Here is an 18,769-nt window from a genome sequence, read left to right on the forward strand (position 1 = left end):
TGCTATATTTAAAAAATATATAATAATCTGTATTACCTTCCAAACACTGGGTTCACGGTGTTAGGGATATAGTGATCTCTGTCTTCCACAACTTTCTTACCCAAAGCAATTTTTATATACGGATCACACTGTAAAAGGCAGAACACAACAGATTATGCAGAAAACAAAGACAGGACAGGACCATTCCAACTGAATCTCTCAGTCCTATATGTACTTAACATTACCACTGGCTGTATATTATATAGCATTAAACACACAAACAGAAATACAACTACTCTGAAAATATTTATGTTGCTTATTGTAAAACTGCCTAGAGATTACCTGCATAGTGCTTTGATGTTAAAACTAGAATTACCTAGCAATCATGCCAGTAAAAACACAGAATGATTGGACCTGCTCACCAAGCCATTGTTGTCTTTGGGCTGCAGGTCTATGGCTCTAATGATGTAAATTCTGACGATGCACTCTTGGGGTGCGCTGTCAGGCAACTCCCTGAACTGACGAGGGGGCGCGGGGACACTAGGGTCATCGGACAAGGGATAGATCTTGAACAAACCCTGAACAGCAAGAAAGCAATTCATATCAGCTGCTTTTGGTTTTCTTCAAAACAAGGCACAAGGAGTTGTTCAATTACCTACAGCCACCACACAGCCTGTGCAAATGCAAGTGCTGCAAACCATACAGGCGGACACATTATTCCATACAGTGGAGGAGGAAAAGAAAGATGAGCCCTCGTGCAGGACCGTATTGCGGGCCCCAGCCTATATGCAACACGTTTATAAACATAAAACATGCCGAGTCAAGTGTTCAATATTTAACAATATTTTATTCTCAGAGAATGTAGGAAACAGCAGACGACTACATGCAATAAGAAGCTTTTCTACTCCCATACTTGACTTGCGTTTTGCATGCGTCTTTACTTCCAATACTACACTCTTTTTAAAATCACAAGTAACAAGTTTAATCACCAGTCCCTCCAGGATTCTGCAGAAATTCACAGCAATTTTCTCCCACTGGAAATCCCCCCCCCCCGTGTTAATTTGTTTTTGTATCATTTTGGTGCCCAGTAGCACCCGTTAACAGCTTCCACCTAAACTACAGAATTAATCGTGCACACATAACAACTGCAAAAGACTGCTGACCAGTACCCCCAAACCTTCCATGAAGACAGTATGAAACTGTTTTGTAATATTGAGAGACCACTAGGTCAAAGTACAAGTGGTCACAGAGTTCAAAAGAGAGACTCCAACAAAACATAAAATAGTGCCCGATACCAGCCTCCATGCAAAGACAGTTACAAGAGGAGAAAAAAGGAAGCTAATATTAATTTAACCACTTTTTTGAAAGAAATTAGGAGAATAGCCGTACCTGATAACGCAAGGGAGAATAAAAACAAATTACTGGTACTGGTTGCTACAATGATATGAAGGTAACATCTGCAAATATAAATGATGGATATCATCACAGTTCTTTTTTTTTTCCCCCTCCAAACTCGGACACCTCTAGGGCTCTCTGAGTGCGTGGGCCCCTGTGCAGTACTCCCAGCTGCATTGACTATTCCTCCACCACTGCTTCTGTATAAAATTATATTCGAATATAAAATTGTAAAGGGGATATATGTAAAAATGTAAGAGTCGGTATATCTATAACCTTAGATTCTTTATACTCTCAATAACTACAAAAACAGCCCAGTAGTTGACAGTTGGATAACTGCTTCTCCCTTTATATATACACAATTCTAAAGGAGTGACATGCGTCTGGTTTCTCCAGAAGACTTATCAACGTGCTAATGCTTTGAAGAATGCAACACTTGATTTGGGTATCAGAACATATCCATAATAATACCCATATGTGATAGAAACTATTTAGCAATTTTTTAAAACACCCCAGATTTACTTTATACAATTTCATGTGGTCGTGTATTTTAATTGACAGAAAGATACCACTAGATGTTACCCTAAAAGCAGCTTATCCTCAGTAATGGCAAAGTTACTGTGAGAAAAACAAGTGTCAGATGCAAAATGATCCATGTTTGGGGTTAAACAGATTGTTTGCATCCCAGTGGCTAGCACTGAAATAAATTAGACAAAAACATTACGTGACTTGTGCCCATGCGACATAATCCATTTCTGCTGATCACAATTTAGTAAGTGATTGCGCTACTTAGAAAAAATAAAATAAAAATACCCTTACCTTAAACTCTCCCACTACTGAAGGATCTTCATCATCTTCCCCTGATTTTCCCCTGTACAGCTTGAAGGTGTCACAGAAGTCTGTTAACCCCTTATATTCTGGAACGTTCTCTAACTCAGTATGAAAGATCTGGAAAAGGAATGTTTGTTTAAATCTGATTAGGAAAGTAGTAGTATTAGCACATTGCTCCATGGGCAAATAAATAAATCAAAAAATCAAATGAAGTTCTCTTTTCTTTTTACTGGCCCCCTAACTTTTTTTATGATGTGTGCTATCATTCTGAATGACCCTTTCCACAAATAAGGTGATTTTCATTGTTTTGATAAGTCTGTGTTAAGTTATTTTGACGGAGTTCAGGAGGATCAGTTCTAGTTGCCTATCACAGACCTGTGGAATGCATTCTATCTCAGCCAAAGTGTCTTGATGGTAGTGTCAGTACCATCTAGCACAGAGCAGTGCGTTGCCGGCAATGAAAAGCCAACATGTTACGTCTATAAAAGACACTTATTTTATGGCAATGCATATGTTCTATACTGAATGGCAGCACAAGCACAGCTACAATTAGGGTAAATAAGAAAATGCATGCACATTTAGAAAACAGAAAGTACCGATTAGAGGAGAAACCTCAAAATGAGCGATGTAACCAGTGGAGTACCACAGGGATCAGTATTCAGTCCGTTGCTATTCCTAATCTACAATAATAACCTGGATTCTGGTACAGTAAGCAAACTTGTTAAATTTGCAGAGGACACAAAAACAGGAGTGGCAAACACTGTTGCAGCAGCGACGGTCATTCAAAATAATCTAGACAAGATTCATAACTGGGCAGACACATGGCAAATAACATTTAATAGAGAAAAGCGTAAGGTACTGCATGCAGGCAATACAAATGTACATTATAAATACCATATGGGAGATTTTGAAATTGAAGAAGGAATCTATGAAAAAAGACCTAGGAGTTTATGTTGACTCAAATGTCTTCATCTAGATAATGTGGGGAAGCTATAAAAAATTGCCAACAAAATGCTCGGATATACAGTGAAAAGTGTGAATTTAAAGTTTGTAAGCTTTATTATGTTCTAATGGTATATGGGTATCAAGTATCAACATTTTGACATGCAATGGTATCACACTAGTATAAACCAGCCAGATCAGTGCTTGTGTGCTAACGTAGCCCCCACCCCCCACCCCCCTGGGTAAATGATACCAATTCATCATTTATAAATCATGGTAATGCATAAAGTTAATCCAAAATCCTTACCTTCAAAGTGTCATAGCCTTTCTGGAGGTATGGCCCACACTTCTCATGTTCCCCAAGAGAGGAGTAAAACTTACTCCACCAATCAACGGTTTCCTTTTCCTGAAACAAACATCACAACAGCTTTTTAAAACAAGCATTTTTTTTTTACAAAACAAAAACTGGCTTAACATTAGATTGGGAGCAGGCAAGCTCAATCTTAGAGACTTGTGGCATTGAACTAGTATTGCAATTAATAAGTGAACTTGGCAAATCCCTTAGCAGGTGCTACAATTATGCAATATCCTTATTCTGTGTTATTCTGTGTTATATAACGAGGAAAGCTTACCCTTTCTGCTTGCTGGTGACAAGGAAGCATTTATCAATTCCAAGTGGAAAGAAAACACAAAACATTAACATTAATGACCTGCAAAATTATACCATAAAAAAAAAAAAAATCTCTGCACTGCAGTTTTAGCAGAGCTCCAATGAGGAATTAGAAATCTGTGCAAAAGATGGTTAATGATTTATTACATTATTTGTCAGTTACTAACTGCATAAAATATAAGTGCCAGCAATACAGATGCTTGTTATGGACAGCAACTGGGGGCCAGTTGGTGTTAACAGTAATATACTCAACTGAGAAAACCTCGAGTGCAAAATTCTAAGCTGTATCTTTAGTACTTGTTATTTAATGCAGTTGTATATTCCATTTATTACATACCTTCTAAATTAAATGCAGACGAGACCATAGAACTGGGTGCCATTTAATTTGGGGTTTTTACAGACCAGTTGTATTTTCATTAATAACTTTACAATATGCAGTATATATCTTAAATAAAATCTTATGAATGGTAAATTGTTCTAGTGTAACCAGCAGACACAGAACATATTAATGCTGCATCTTACTACATACATGGCATCCATGTTCTGTACGATGTCTTTTACATTTTGCAATATATACTGCAATAAAACTATTACATAACCGGTTTTATAAATCTCATTTTATGCTTTGTTTCTGACAAAAAAAAGATAAAACTATGTCATGAAAAACCAAACCCTAGCCCATTCTAGGCTATATTACAGTGGTTTCCATTAAGGAGGTATGTAATTTAAGTTTGTGAATTATCAAACTCAATAGAATACATGTTTGATTTAGTACAAGGCGGATGTGTTAAAAGATGATATCAATAGCTTTTTGTTTTGCTGTGAGGAATATGTTTTCATTTTGTTTTGTTTTTTTTGCATGAATACCATTGCTGAGCTCTTAGTGGTGATGGAAATGGACAAGCACTGAGTCGGCAAATGAATAATTTACTGTGGACTAAAATTTCTGTTACAGGGTCCTGCACCTTGTCAAAGCTGTCCAGCTATGCAAAATAGGCTCCCTCATTAACCAGCTCACAATGAGTACAATATCAAGTTTGACCATTATTTTTTCAGAAAAACTTTTGAATTCTACAGACTACCTTGTTGATAAACACCTTTTAAATTGAGGACCCCCATAAATGAAAAAAACAGTTTGGTAAATACACACTGTTTTACAAAGGCAAGTTAGAAAATCACAAAGACGGTAAGAGGCATGTTTTCCAAAAGGCTTAATATTGAATGGTTGCCTTTTCTTTTCAAAACAACAGTATAAAACAAATCCTCCAACAGCAAAACACCCATATATGTTTTCTCTATTACTAAAGTTGACCAATTACCTTACCTAACACCCAAATTGCATTTCTCTTAAAAAGTACCCTTTAATTTACACTTAATCTTAGAATAACAATATCTATTGACAATACCTGTGGTAGAGTAAATACTGTACTGTTAACTATTTGTTTTCAGATATAGCTGTAGAGAGGGAGATTTTGGAGAGACAGATAATGACTCAATTAACATTTTAATAGTATGAAGTCCATAATGTCTAATAACATTTTTTTTTACTATTGCTTGGAAATTATTAATTTCGGATACAGAGCCCTATTATTCAAACTTACAAACCTTTAGTTTAGTTTAATATTAACTAATGAGTTTAAGTTTTGTGAATAGCGCCCCCAGGGCCTGTTTTCAATATATCCTTTTTGGGTTAAAGAGGTCCAGATTTACTACACATTTGCACACTTGCAAAGTATGCAGCTCTGTTACAATAGCTGGTTTCAAATGTGTAAGAAACATCCTTGGACCGAACATCAGTATTCCGATTTGATGCAGTTTTGAATAAAAGCATTTTATATTCTACAATATTATATTTCTATTTCTAAAAAAAAAGTGGTACAGATGTTTGTGCTTAGGCTTTGTAGACCAGGCCCAACATATCATTATGAAGCACCTCTGTTTTTAGAGAGCCACACAATGTAATAAATGGAGCATAAAAATGTACTAGACATTGAACATCATACTTACTGTCACAGCATCTTTCAAACCAAAATCTCCCTAAAGAAGAAAACAATCAAAAGAAAAATAAAAGCTTGGCCACAGAAGCACCTAAAGCGAGGCTGGGTAACTGCCTAGTTTACTCCAAGTCATACATACAAGGCGTATTGTTGTGGTGGCCATTTTGTTGACAGCTGTCGACATACTGTACACAAACTGCAATTCAGAATATTATATGTGAGGGAATATTGTTTATAAAAAATACATTTAAAAAAGCTACAATGAAATTGAAAATGCCTTTTATATTCTAATTTACTATATATTAATGGAAATACAACAGATACCCACGGAAAACAGTAACAAGTGTTGTAGACAGGTGCATTTTTGTGAACAACAAAACAGACAACTTCTATAAAATGAAATGTAGCTTTACAAATTTCACATAAAATAAAAATGTTTAATCACAAACAAATTGTGGCACGGCAACATGTATACTATAACTTACCTATCCGTTATCAGTGAAACCTCATGGTCTGATTCAAACTTCAACTGAAAGTCCATCAGTAACCCCCAACAATAATTAATTTCTCACATTTTCATTGACATACAGGTCCCCATTCGCAAACTTTACTAAGTCCTTAACAAAACAAGTCTTAAATAAGTTTTCCGAATACAACTACAGTATTACGTTCAAAATTTTGTATGGTTTAACATGCAAACTGTTTATATTAATCCATAAAAAAACTGCCAAGTCACAGTGAATTATTACTTCATGGTTAACCATCCAGCTTGCTTTTTTTTAAATGTATTTATTTATTTACCAGAACCACCACTTGGTTAACTTCTTTATATCCTCTATTGTAGTTTATGATTTATTTTTTTTATTTTGTTTTTATTTTATTTTTTTACAAACAGTACCTTATAATTTTAAAAACAGTAAACAAGTAAGAAACTAAAACTAAATGGCTTTTAAAAAACTAAAGCCACTGTATAAAACACCTACCTGAGCTTCCAGTAATGGCCTTCTATCCTCTATGTCAATGGCTACATCTCGAGGGGCAGCCATGAGTGCCACTGCAACAGAAGCAAGGTCAGTACCAGGATTAGAGATGCACACAGCAGAGTGTCTCACCGCAAAGAAGAAGCAAGGTCAGTCTCAGGATTAGAGATGCACACAGCAGAGTGTCTCACCGCAAAGAAGAAGCAAGGTCAGTCTCAGGATTAGAGATGCACACAGCACAGTGTCTCACCGCAAAGAAGCAGCAAGGTCAGTCCCAGGATTAGAGATGCACACAGCACAGTGTCTCACCGCAAAGAAGAAGCAAGGTCAGTCCCAGGATTAGAGATGCACACAGCACAGTGTCTCACCGCAAAGAAGAAGCAAGGTCAGTCTCAGGATTAGAGATGCACACAGCACAGTGTCTCACCGCAAAGAAGAAGTAAGGTCAGTCTCAGGACTGGAGATGCACACAGCAGAGTGTCTCACCGCAAAGAAGCCCAGACATTACATAATGGTTGACATAATGGTTTAACTATGCCTCTTTTTGTTTAAAAAATCTCATTACACTATCATTGATAAAACTAATATATTAACCTTTAATTGAGTGACAGGTGGTTATGGTTACTAGTGTAAGTTTATCATAAATATATTCAAATGCTGATGTTTCTTAATGCCAGGACAGCACCTCATCCCATTAAAATTAAAATGAGAAGCAGGGGCTGGGACACATCTTACCTGCCCGTTAAAGAGCCGCAGTCAAATAAATACTTGTAATTGTTCTTTGCAATTTTACACCAGCAGATGGCAGCATAAACTAAGCAACCACCAGGAGGATAAAGCAATATTAAAACAAGCTTTTTTAGATGTAGAGCTGTGGCCAGAAATTTTGCATCACCTAGCATTTTAGGATTGGGAACTACAAAATGATATAACAAAAGTCTACTGGACGCCATAATAGTAGTACTGTGTTTCATGTAAGGATTTCGAAATGTCAAATTTTTTCAATGTGTCAGGTTTTTGGTTAAGTATATGGAAAACTACAAAGCGGCATGTAATTCAACATGTTATAATATTATTCAGCAGGTTTCATTCGACACACCTTTTAAATTGAGGACTCCATAAATGCAACAACCAATCAGTAAATACCGCAGGTCGGCACGGGTACCTGTCGGTTTTTTAAAATAACCGACCCGGGTCTCTTTTTACTAACCGGGTATCGATTATTAAGTTTCAGAATTTAAAGAAAACGTACAAAATATGAAAATACAGTGGTAAGCGCGGGTAATAAAGACAACGTTAAAACAAGCTTTTGCATGAAGCCTTGTAAAACTGACAGTTTTACAGAAAACAATAACACAGCAAGCTGCAAGTACACCCCAATAACAACAACAACCGCGGCGATTATTCTTCTCAGGAACTAAACCGGAAAGAAAATAACATAACATCCTGTTGGGTTTATGTCACGATAACTCTATGATCCATTAATAATAACCGTGTAGCTTCCAACACAGAAAGTTACAGTTATTGCGCAGATATAAGTTGTTACCAAAAAGATCAAATATGTAGCCTTTATTTTAAAATAAATACAAATAGTTTTGTGAGCCCAGAAAACAGACTGAAAACCATAAACATGTTTTTATTTTAATGACAAAGGAAAAGCATACGCACTCCAAAATGCATAAGATGCAAAGCACACAATGAAAAACCCACACACTTAAGAAATGTTAACCTACTTTATTTTGGGTTAAATATTTGTGGAGTGCATTCTCATACTAAATCATGCAGATTAATACACTACAGTATAAAGATAAACTGATGTGAAAAAGCAATACTATTTACGAACGTCTATATTAATTATCCTTTAAATGAAACTTAGAAATCAACGAATGAATAAATTACGATAATACTACTTTAACGCAGCCTAAAGTATGATAAAAAGCTGCTTTGCTTGGATGCCATGTTTTATTAAAAACAACAACGGAATATGGCCACTAGATGTTGCAAAGACCCCCACAGCACGAAGCGCATTAAACATTAATAACTATTCAAACTGAGATTGAGTTTTTTATTATTATTATTTCGATGTTTCCCGTACTTAAACGCTATACAAAATCTACAGATCAGAAGGGACTATGTATATTATACAGTACTTAAAATATGTATCAAGCACTTAAAACATTAATATATGTGAATTTTTAAAAAAATATTATTACCCAAAAAATCCGGGTATTTTTCAAGGCTGGTACCCGGTTCTGGATTTTCTACCCATGCCAATCTCTAGCAAATACGCACGGTTTTAGAAAAACAACTTTGAAGTCCCCACGATGAAGCAAAAGGAGTTCATTCTATAGGGTGATGCAAAACTTTTGGCCATATTTGACTTCTTTTATCTTCTTTTTTCAAACCTTAACATATGCTTTGTTAAAAAGCTGTTTGGTACCTTTTGAGGACATTGCAACCTCTGCTGTGGCGGTGTAGGGGTCACAGCGGAACGCCTCCAGTGAGTCTATGGTACACTGTCCCACGATGGGTTTCCGTCCAAATGGACGGTGGTCAATCACTTTAATCACTATGGGAGGGGTGTACATTTCTTCTTTTGGAAGAAGCTACAAAAGGAAACAATCAACTTATATCAGAAAATTATTTAACCCCATCCCACCCAAGGTCAGCCACCTACGACTCAACATCAACAGTGCTAAACTATTGTTCATATATACTTCACTGCACATTTATATACTACATAGCAACATAATATGTATACATACAGCCATTGCACTACTATTTAGGACTAGTTTCAATATTAACTACATTCACAAAAATACAACATTCTATGCCTTTAAACGCCCTAATTTTTAATTCAAGCTGGATTTAGCAAAGAAACTAGATTTTTGACATTTCAAAAATGCCCAGGAAGCCTGCAAAATGTGGCATTATTCGTAATGATTGCATTTATAATGCAAAAAGATTTGCAATCAGCTTCAGAAATTACACTCAAGACTGGACACGACTCACTACTGTCGCAAGTAGCTTGTCGTTCCATGTTAAATCCGTAGACTGTTGAGGATTATGTACAATCCTCAGCCCAGGTCTGAAAAGGGGACAGTACCACTTTAAAGAAGAGCACTGATCCTGGAAAGTTGGGATTCTTCCGAATGTTCTTGATGACTGCTGACTGAACAATTTCCCCACCGAACTCCACAATGAGACTTGGAGAAGAGACAGCTGCTAGTTGGAAGTTTTTCATGTTTCTCAAACCCCATGTCAGAACCTGTATACAGCAGAAGAGACAGCATGTAATTGCATGTGTATTAGTGCATATATGGTGGCTACTCCTTATGGACACAGGGATATCTTACAAGTAAAACAAAACTGCTGCTTCCTTGTGGTCAAGGTTGACAAAACTATCAATAATATACTATCAAGAAGTGTGCTTTTATGTAACCATGGCAAACCATTACTAATATACTGTATTTAATGTCCAGGACTTACAACTGACAAACATAAAACAAGTGATATAACAATAATCATATAAAAACTGAACTGGATATGTTCATTAAAAGTGTCATATCAGCATTGGCAGATGTAATTGCCTTACCTCAATGCCTGTGAGCTGGACCACTGGTCTGATACCCTGGGGCACCATGTAGAGTTTTGCTGCTCGTTTTGGGGGAACTATAGGCAGATTTGACCCATCAGGCTGTTGAATATAAAATAAAATAAACAAAGTCAGCTACAGCACTCAAAACAAACACAATAAAACATTCCCATATAACTGAGAATTGTCTTTGCCAAACCTTTTTGTGAAAGAAGTTATGAAGTTTTAAAAAGGTAGATTATGCGTTGAAACCATTAGACGTCTGATTCTAGAATCTGCAAGCTATTAGTATTTCTTTAGTTTAAAAAAAAAAATAAATAAATTCTATCCATAAACCTCATGAAGCTATCATTTCTGTGTATTAATAGAGGCTTACACAAGACTGTACCTTGTCCTTCATTATAAGCTCAGCAGCCACAAGAAGATCTCCACTTTTCTTGTCTCCGTGCATAACAGGATACCAGAGCAGCCTCGGGCTCACGCCTGTTTCTGGGTTGAGTCTTACTAGAGGAGGGCACACGCTTCTGCCCAGGGATTCATCTTTACCCTGGTGAACAGCCAGAGAGCAAAATCACACACTGACAGTGTTCATTACTATAGGTTTAAATGATATACCACTTGTTCATTAACATGTTTTACTTTTAGCCCATATAAACCGATTCCAGATCTATTGCTTTATAAAAAAAAGAACGCAACACTGACATTTTTACTTATTAATGGCCCAATCAGAAACTTAACTCCAGTTCTGCACACCATAAAGGCATCTTTAAATCTTCAATATATCTTTTCCTGCACACAAGGGATTTCGTGATATAGAAATATGCATATACTATAAATGGTATCACATTGCAATGTGGTTGCAAAAAATCCCATATATTCTTTAAAACTTGCCACACCATGTGAAATACTGAGGATTTGGGGAATTACTATTCATTTTTGTTTTGCAATTACATTTATCCTGGGCAACAGAGGGCACTAACTTACCACTTGGTCTTTATCAAACAGCTCGAAAACCACATTGGGTGGGTTCTGGGCTACTGCCTGAGGGTCCCCATAGATCTCAACAGTATTGAAGATCAGGGTCTGGTCCCAGGTTGGATTAAGGGTGGCAGGAACTGTCTCTGTGGTTTTACTCAGATGCAGAAACGATACATGAGCGTACGGATCTGGAAAGGAATCAGACCATAAATTGGGGATTAAATTTGTCAACAATCAGAGTAAAGCACTGTATCGTCTTTTACAGCGTGCAAACAGAATTCGGAATGCTCAGAAAACAAATTAATTCAGCAATGTTATTCCCCTTTAGTCAACTGATACTCCTTGAACACAATTCACAAAAAAATTCACAAGAATATTAACAGTATTAAATCGGTTCTTACCTGAAAAGCTATCTTTATCCAAAGCCAAAAGATTTCTGGCCTGGTAAACATAGACTCGAAGATGATAAACAAAAGGCCCTGTAAAGACAAAAGATTTCGTATGATATTTCTGAAACCTAATTTTGATTTTTAGTACACATGAACTGCTATCATTTGCATGTATAATTTAAAAAAATGTATTCAACATGACTAATTTTTTATTTTATTTTTTATTATTATTCCATTAAAACACACACACACACACACACACACACACACATTACAGTACAGAAATGTAATTACAACGACAGGGATATATGTGGCCATACCAAAGTTCTGTTCTTGGACTTACTGTCAAAATTGCAGGAAACTGTGGGAGTGTTTGCACCAAACGTGGAAGTTGCACTATCGCTGCTTTTTCCTTTCTCATCTGCATCAGACATGTCAGTTCCCTGAAAAGCAAACACAGCAATGTAAGCAACTATCCCATTACATCCTAACCTAAGCCACCTTGCCAACCACACTGCTTAAATGAACACCAATCCTACTTTTGCTGTTGACAATATACCCTGTACTCTCAACATGTTAAATAGAGTACATTTAGTGGTGACTTACTCACTGCAGCAATTCAAATGTTATTTATTCTCCATGTTTGAAATAGTGTCACAAACTTTTATAAGGAGGACTGTAGTAGGGTTCTGACGCAAATCTAGTCAAGATATTTATCAAATTACTATAATTCCTAAAGACACCAAGTAGAACTGTACTAACTTGAACTGATCATGCGGTTGGGTAAACAGTCTGCTTTGCAAGCCCATTCCTTATGAAAGTTTTCCATAGTAGCAATAAAAAACAGTGAAAGCATGGTAAAGATTTTTTAAGCACAGAGAAGTATGGTAAAACATATTAAAAGAACATGACAAACCAGGATACAACATGGTAAACGCATAGTACAGTAATTCGTTGCATATCTGACTGCGATGGGACCAGAGTAAGGGTGGATATGTAAAAAGTCAGATGAGCGAGTCCTGTTTTAAATGTCATTATACCCAGCTGTAATAATTACTATATTCACACAATTATTGTTCCGAGATTCAACTTATTAGGGAGCGACCCTAAATCTCCTGTTTAGAAAGATACAGGGTACTAATGTTTGTGACAGGGTAGCTGTCTGCCATGTGGGTGTGTCGCTGCCGAGTGACAGGCAGGAGATCGAGACAGAGGTTGAAGTTGATACGCCCCCCGCAGGCAAACAGTGAACAGCTAACGTTTCACTATCAGCAATGGTAGTGCACAGAGCACATACAACACAGCATACAAAAATGTGGATAGGCTCTACAGTCTCTGAACTCATTTAATATGGATAAACGGTTAGAGCAGATATGTGACAGGTGGATACACGAGGGATTACTGTACACTAATCATGGGAAAGGGGCAGACATACTGTGATAAAGTTTTTAAAGGCATTAAAAAGGACAGTGCCATACTGGTCTGTATTTCCTGGGTTTACTTTAACTTACTAGTGCTCCTTCAAGTTTAAAGATGGCAGAGGCACCAAGGCGGTCTGACGGAGCCATCTTCCTCCTCCAGCGCCTGCGTCGGAAGGTATCTGCTGTCCGCTGCTTCCTGTGGAAGTTCCAACCAATAAGGGAAGAGTATTCCCAGCCCTCTGGATCACCCAGTGGAGCGGCCATTTTCTGCAATCGCAACGAGCCTCAGTCAGAGCAGTAAAATTAACAGAACGGAAACTGCATTAAAAACCAAGTAAAAAAAAATCGAATTTCTCCATGTCACAAAGACGGCTGCAGTGGGTGACGTCAGACCAGAAACAGGAACCAACACAGAACAGACAGAGAGATGTGGAGTTTGGTGAAACTGAGCGCTTGGTTACTAATATACATTTTAAACACTCGCTCTCGTAACCCATATTACATCCTGTACACCAGGGACTATACACCAACGTTAACACACCACATGCAACATACAACACAGAAATACACACAGGGACGGAGCAACATTGCCACACTCTATAGTAAGAATTACATGGCCTTATTTTAACACATTAAAATCACCTCAGCTCTCAGAAGAAACTGTTTCTGCATCCTTATTTTGGGTTAATAGGAACTTCTCAGCTTTTTCCAGAGAACCAAATTATTCGGCACACAACAAACAGCACAGTCGAGCTTTTGTAAGCTATAGAAATGAGCCACTCAGATCTCCCGATTTACCTCTGAAGTACTGGCCTTTGACTCCTTCTTGCGTGGTCGTACCATCCTCTTTCGTCGGTGGATGTGGTACATCTTTTCTGCTGGCACCCAGGATTTGGGTTTGCTATCAGGGGGTATGGTTATGCCATACTCCCAGCCTGGATGCAAAAATACAACAGATATAAAAGTGCTCAAATAGTTTTAGTGTTTTTTTTTTTTTTTTTTTTTTTTTTTTTTTTTTTTCCCCCCCACACAGAACAAATGCTGAAGACCAATACTATATAAAGCTGCAACCAAATGTTATAAATCTCTGTTAATATGTTTCCTAAACCATACAAAAATAGACCTGTTTCATACTGTGGCTTAAGTTTCTCGTATTCATTTATTTCAAGTTAACTACCATTTTCATCCACGGCTCTGTTGATGTCAAAACTCCAGGCTTCCTCCCACTTCCAACCAGGGGGGCACTCAATCTGGCTGGGATTCTGTGCCTTCTCACCATTCTGCAAAGACAACACAAAGATTTTCACCAGGATTATGATTAAGAGCAGTCATTCAACATGGCTAAATATCTGCTTCCAGGAACAAAGGTAAAAATGTGATTAGTACACACCACATCTGTGTAGGGCTCCTCTGCTGGTTTCCACTCTCCTCCAGGATACCTGGTCTCATTCTGGAAAACCTCATCTGTAAATTCTGTATGACCAGCATCAGCTTCTGTCAGCAAACTGGGAAATAAAATTGTATTGATTGCCTGAATGCTGTTAGAAGCTTTCACTTAAAAACTACACATTTCTTACAAAATATTGAAAAACACTACTAGAGACAGATCATTTTATATGTATTTTAACTTGTGTACTATTAATATATATATATATATATCTAATTTATTTTTTTTTAAGATGACTGAAGCGAAACAGGGTTTGGTATAAAAAGTTTGAATAACACAGATGAAACATGGTGTGCAAGATAGTTGATCCAGGCAAAAGTCCTGTAGTTTGAGTAGGACGAATTATTTAACAGATGCAGTCAAAGATTTCAAGCTTCACCTTCTCTCTGGGTCCACAAACCAGTCTCCCTCCCATTCCCAGCCCTTCGGAGGCATGAAGTTTTCCCTTTTCAGCTTGATCTTCCCGGTGACATCAGAAGTCTTGTGGCGTCCCACAAGACCTGTGGTGCCCCATTTTCCAAAAACAAGGGCTTGGTTTTCATACTGTTGGGAAAACATTGACTTAAATGTTATTTGGGGTTCAATAAATCAACCTTTCATGAATACACAGATGGGGATAATTAAGCTACTTCACACAAAAAAAAAAAAAAAAAAAAAAAAAAAAAAAGGATATGGGCATATCGTTAATGGTTGAAAGCAAGTTGCATACATATTTACTGCAAATTCACAATGTTCTACCAAAATTGTATTAATAAAATTAATTTTCCAGGAAAAAATGTGAAAGAAAAAAAAAAACTAAGGACAGTAGTTACCATTTCTGTAAACACACTGAAGGTTCCTTCTGCAAAGCTATTAAACTTATTTTCATGGGCAGACAGTCCAAGCCACATGTTGACTCGTAACTGAACTGGCAGTTTGATTCCTTTGGTTTTGTCCATTGGATACTGAAAGAGAATAGGTCATATACAGTAGCCACACACATTTTTTTGTGCCTCTGTTGAATTTAATCTAGTCACTTTTAATAAATCTAACACAAAATCAAATTATCTAAAGGTTCTTTTTAAAAAATCTACCATTTACAAAATCCATTTGGCCTTTTGTTCATGTACCTGCATAAAAATGGTCTGAATCTTTCCACAGTATTTGCCACAAGCCTGTTCACTGGTGGTCGAGTACATGATCTGGTGAGCTGGAATGCGTGCATACGCCACCCTCTTCTCTCCACGCAACATCCAAATGATCACGTCAGGCATGCTGTTTTGAGGCTGTTGTAAGTAAGAATACAATTCTTAGAGGTGTTTTGGTGAAATGGATATTTTCCATGATAATGCAGGTGTGTAGTACATCAGAGCATGTGCTTCATTTGGAATTCCTACGCATTTATCTGGAACTACAACAATCGAGATACCACTCCTCCCCCACAAACAAAAAAAGGATATAAGGCGGCTGACTCCATAAGTGTTGGGTAACTTTCAAAAGCAGAAATAAGAGAGAGGCATAACCAGGAATGTTTTAATGATACACTACATCGATATTTTCACTCGTTTACAAAAAATCCTGAAGAAAAAAAAAAAGGCAGCTACCTAAAATGTTGTCTTTTAAAACAACCAGCTACTCTACAGGAACATGTAATGTGTTCATGTAACACGTCATGTGATCCACTAGACATATAAGCTGTGTAAGAGTTATGTGCAATTATTTAAAAATATCCTGAGGAATGCAGCCATGGCAGCATTGACCAAATATGTACACGGTATTGTGACAATCAACAGTGACCAAATCAGAGAAACCTTCAACTCTGGACAAGACACTTTCCACTCGAACAATGCGCCAGGAGCAACTCATTGTAGGTATGTTAAGGTTTTTCTCAATGTTATGGGACAGTCTGTGTATAACTTCAAAAGGTCCATCTCAAGTACTTGCCTCATCAACTAGCCCAGTCATTCTCTCCAGCCAGTTCTCAATCTCCATCAAGGTGGCCTTCACATCGATGGCCTCTTCTCTCATCCGGATGGCAGAATCTTTAATGAACTTGAGTGCGTTCACCCTCATCTTCCTGATCTGAATGTCAAGGGAGGTAAGGTTGGCTTTTCCCTCCAGTTCTGGCACAGGATTACTGAAAATAAACAACAACAAATACGCAATAAACAAAATCCCAGCAGCCATCGCCATCATATCAAATTAAAAAGTGTCTTACAGTGTTAGGGTCCTGCTACCCTCACCACCGATCACTAAATATTGCAGACCACTGTGTGTGGCTTCTTTCACCTCTGTCATTACCCATAGAGCAAGGGTTTGAGGCAGCAGCATGTGGTGTATTGCTTAGCTGTTTGCCTGTCAGTAGTGCTGAAAACCACAAATGGACTTGGAGGTGGAATTTATATTTTCCTAATATTTGTGTATGAAGTAGGATTTTAGGTCAGTCAGGGGTTAATGTGTAGTTGAGAATGTATATGTCTCTATGTCATCAGCTGCAATAGAAACTGTGCTAAATTATTGTGTGCTCGGCTGTTGCTTGAAGGCTTAGTTTTAGCAACAACAAGAAGCCCTAGCTTAACTGCAGGCTGTCTGCTTACAGCAGAACAGGGTGTTTTAGCTAAACCACAAATCTGTACACCTGACAAGCTGCATTGAGAAACAGGGTTAGACAACTTCAAGAACAGCTCGGCCCTGCAGCCGGTGAAGACCAGCCCTAAGTAGCAGGATAGTACCAATCAACAGATGGTACCTGGGACTGTACGCCTCTGCTACTACAGTGTATCTAGCACTGTTTGCATTCATAATCTGCTTAACTACAGTAACTTTGTATTCAAATAACTCCATATATAGAATACTGCTTTGGCTTAAATGTGTCTGCAAGGTGTGTTTCTACTTATGCAATATCAAGGCTAGACCACATGTGTATGTGTTCATCTGCACATATCAACAGACAACAAGAACTAGGTATGGACTAAGGCTAAACCAGATGTACATGCTCACTTGCACATAGGGCTAAGTTGTTCAGGGTGAGGAAGGCAAAGTATAAGAAAAACAACCCCTTATATGGAAACCTCCTGAAACCGTCTATGTGATGTAAATGACTGTATAAATGTTGTGCTGAGAGGCTGTATCATTAAGACAGACTTGTGTTTTCAAACGCATTTGCTGGCTTCCTTTGCGCATTGTATTAAAGGTTTTGATAAGACCACTGGTTCTGGTTTCCTGTGTTGAGTCCTTTCAAATACCTACTACAGACTCAGACTTAGTCCCTGAAAAACATGTAAAACAGGCAAGAATAAATAGAGAAACAATTACTCCATGTATGTGTTTAATTTCAACATGTTAATTGTACTATGCACTTGGGGCACCTTATAGAACAGCTAGACAGGCTCCTTGTATTTGATCTTACCTGTCAAGATCCTCTATGACCTGATTGACAAGCTTCAGCCATATCTCTGCCAGACGGGTATCTGAAACTTTAGCCAGCAGGGCCGTTTTCAAACTACAAATGTTATTTTGCTACAAAAAAAAGACAAAGAAAGCTATAATAATTTTTTTTTTTTAAAAACTGTACAACTTGATGGGACAAGCGGCTATCAATATTAGTAGCCTGCATATTTAAAATAGATATACTGTAGCTTTATGTTAAGCACCAAACCAAGTTTGGTACAGTTGTTACTGTGCATTCTTATCTTGCATAGAGGATTTTTTAAATTTTTTTGTATTTGACAGAACGTGTTCAATTTTTTACAACAATTCTAAAGTGGTTTTATACTTCATTCACATCCCTCTATCTACTGGATTGTACAATGAATGCACATTGGGTTAGATCTGCTCAAGTCATACAACAAAACACACTACGTTTTTAGAAGAAAGGCATTTACAGAATCATTTCCTCACCAGTCGGTCGGTCATGTTCTGAATAATGTTTACAGCGTCCATCCTGTGACTGATGTCCTCCCAGTACGAAGTGAGTATAACAACTGGCTTAATGTTGGACCATGGCAAGTAATAGTAGAAGTTACCTGTTGAAACGAGGCCAGGTTTAAGCAGGTGTTCGGAGTGATATTGTACAGCACTCAAAAAGCCGCATTCTGTAGAACTGATAGGTAATCTACATTTACACATAAATAATACCAGTATAGAGAACATGTGATGATTATGTA

General features: G+C 37.4%; 1 protein-coding gene across 4 annotated transcripts in view; it reads right to left on the reverse strand.

The window, feature by feature from the left end:
* Positions 1-18,769, reverse strand: part of LOC121325569 (myoferlin-like) — a 61,457-nt gene that overhangs the window by 8,912 nt on the left and 33,776 nt on the right. For 2 of the 4 annotated variants that reach the window (XM_041268263.1, XM_041268262.1), the window contains 22 exons: positions 18,504-18,628; positions 18,013-18,122; positions 16,548-16,740; positions 15,734-15,889; positions 15,437-15,568; positions 15,004-15,167; positions 14,568-14,682; positions 14,355-14,457; positions 13,976-14,112; positions 13,268-13,444; positions 12,100-12,199; positions 11,769-11,846; positions 11,374-11,555; positions 10,778-10,936; positions 10,390-10,491; positions 9,901-10,062; positions 9,235-9,400; positions 6,798-6,868; positions 3,455-3,553; positions 2,194-2,322; positions 402-557; positions 37-128 (listed from right to left, as the gene is read on the reverse strand). In XM_041268263.1, the coding sequence (XP_041124197.1) occupies positions 37-128; positions 402-557; positions 2,194-2,322; positions 3,455-3,553; positions 6,798-6,868; positions 9,235-9,400; positions 9,901-10,062; positions 10,390-10,491; positions 10,778-10,936; positions 11,374-11,555; positions 11,769-11,846; positions 12,100-12,199; positions 13,268-13,444; positions 13,976-14,112; positions 14,355-14,457; positions 14,568-14,682; positions 15,004-15,167; positions 15,437-15,568; positions 15,734-15,889; positions 16,548-16,740; positions 18,013-18,122; positions 18,504-18,628 (2,908 nt within the window). Of the gene's footprint in view, positions 1-36; positions 129-401; positions 558-2,193; positions 2,323-3,454; positions 3,554-3,779; positions 3,792-5,953; positions 6,011-6,797; positions 6,869-9,234; positions 9,401-9,900; positions 10,063-10,389; positions 10,492-10,777; positions 10,937-11,373; positions 11,556-11,768; positions 11,847-12,099; positions 12,200-13,267; positions 13,445-13,975; positions 14,113-14,354; positions 14,458-14,567; positions 14,683-15,003; positions 15,168-15,436; positions 15,569-15,733; positions 15,890-16,547; positions 16,741-18,012; positions 18,123-18,503; positions 18,629-18,769 lie in introns of all 4 variants that reach the window. The other 2 variants (XM_041268260.1, XM_041268261.1) reach the window with 2 other exon arrangements.

The sequence above is a fragment of the Polyodon spathula genome, chromosome 13 (genome assembly GCF_017654505.1).
Source record: "Polyodon spathula isolate WHYD16114869_AA chromosome 13, ASM1765450v1, whole genome shotgun sequence".
NCBI classification, from domain to species: Eukaryota; Metazoa; Chordata; class Actinopteri; order Acipenseriformes; family Polyodontidae; genus Polyodon; species Polyodon spathula.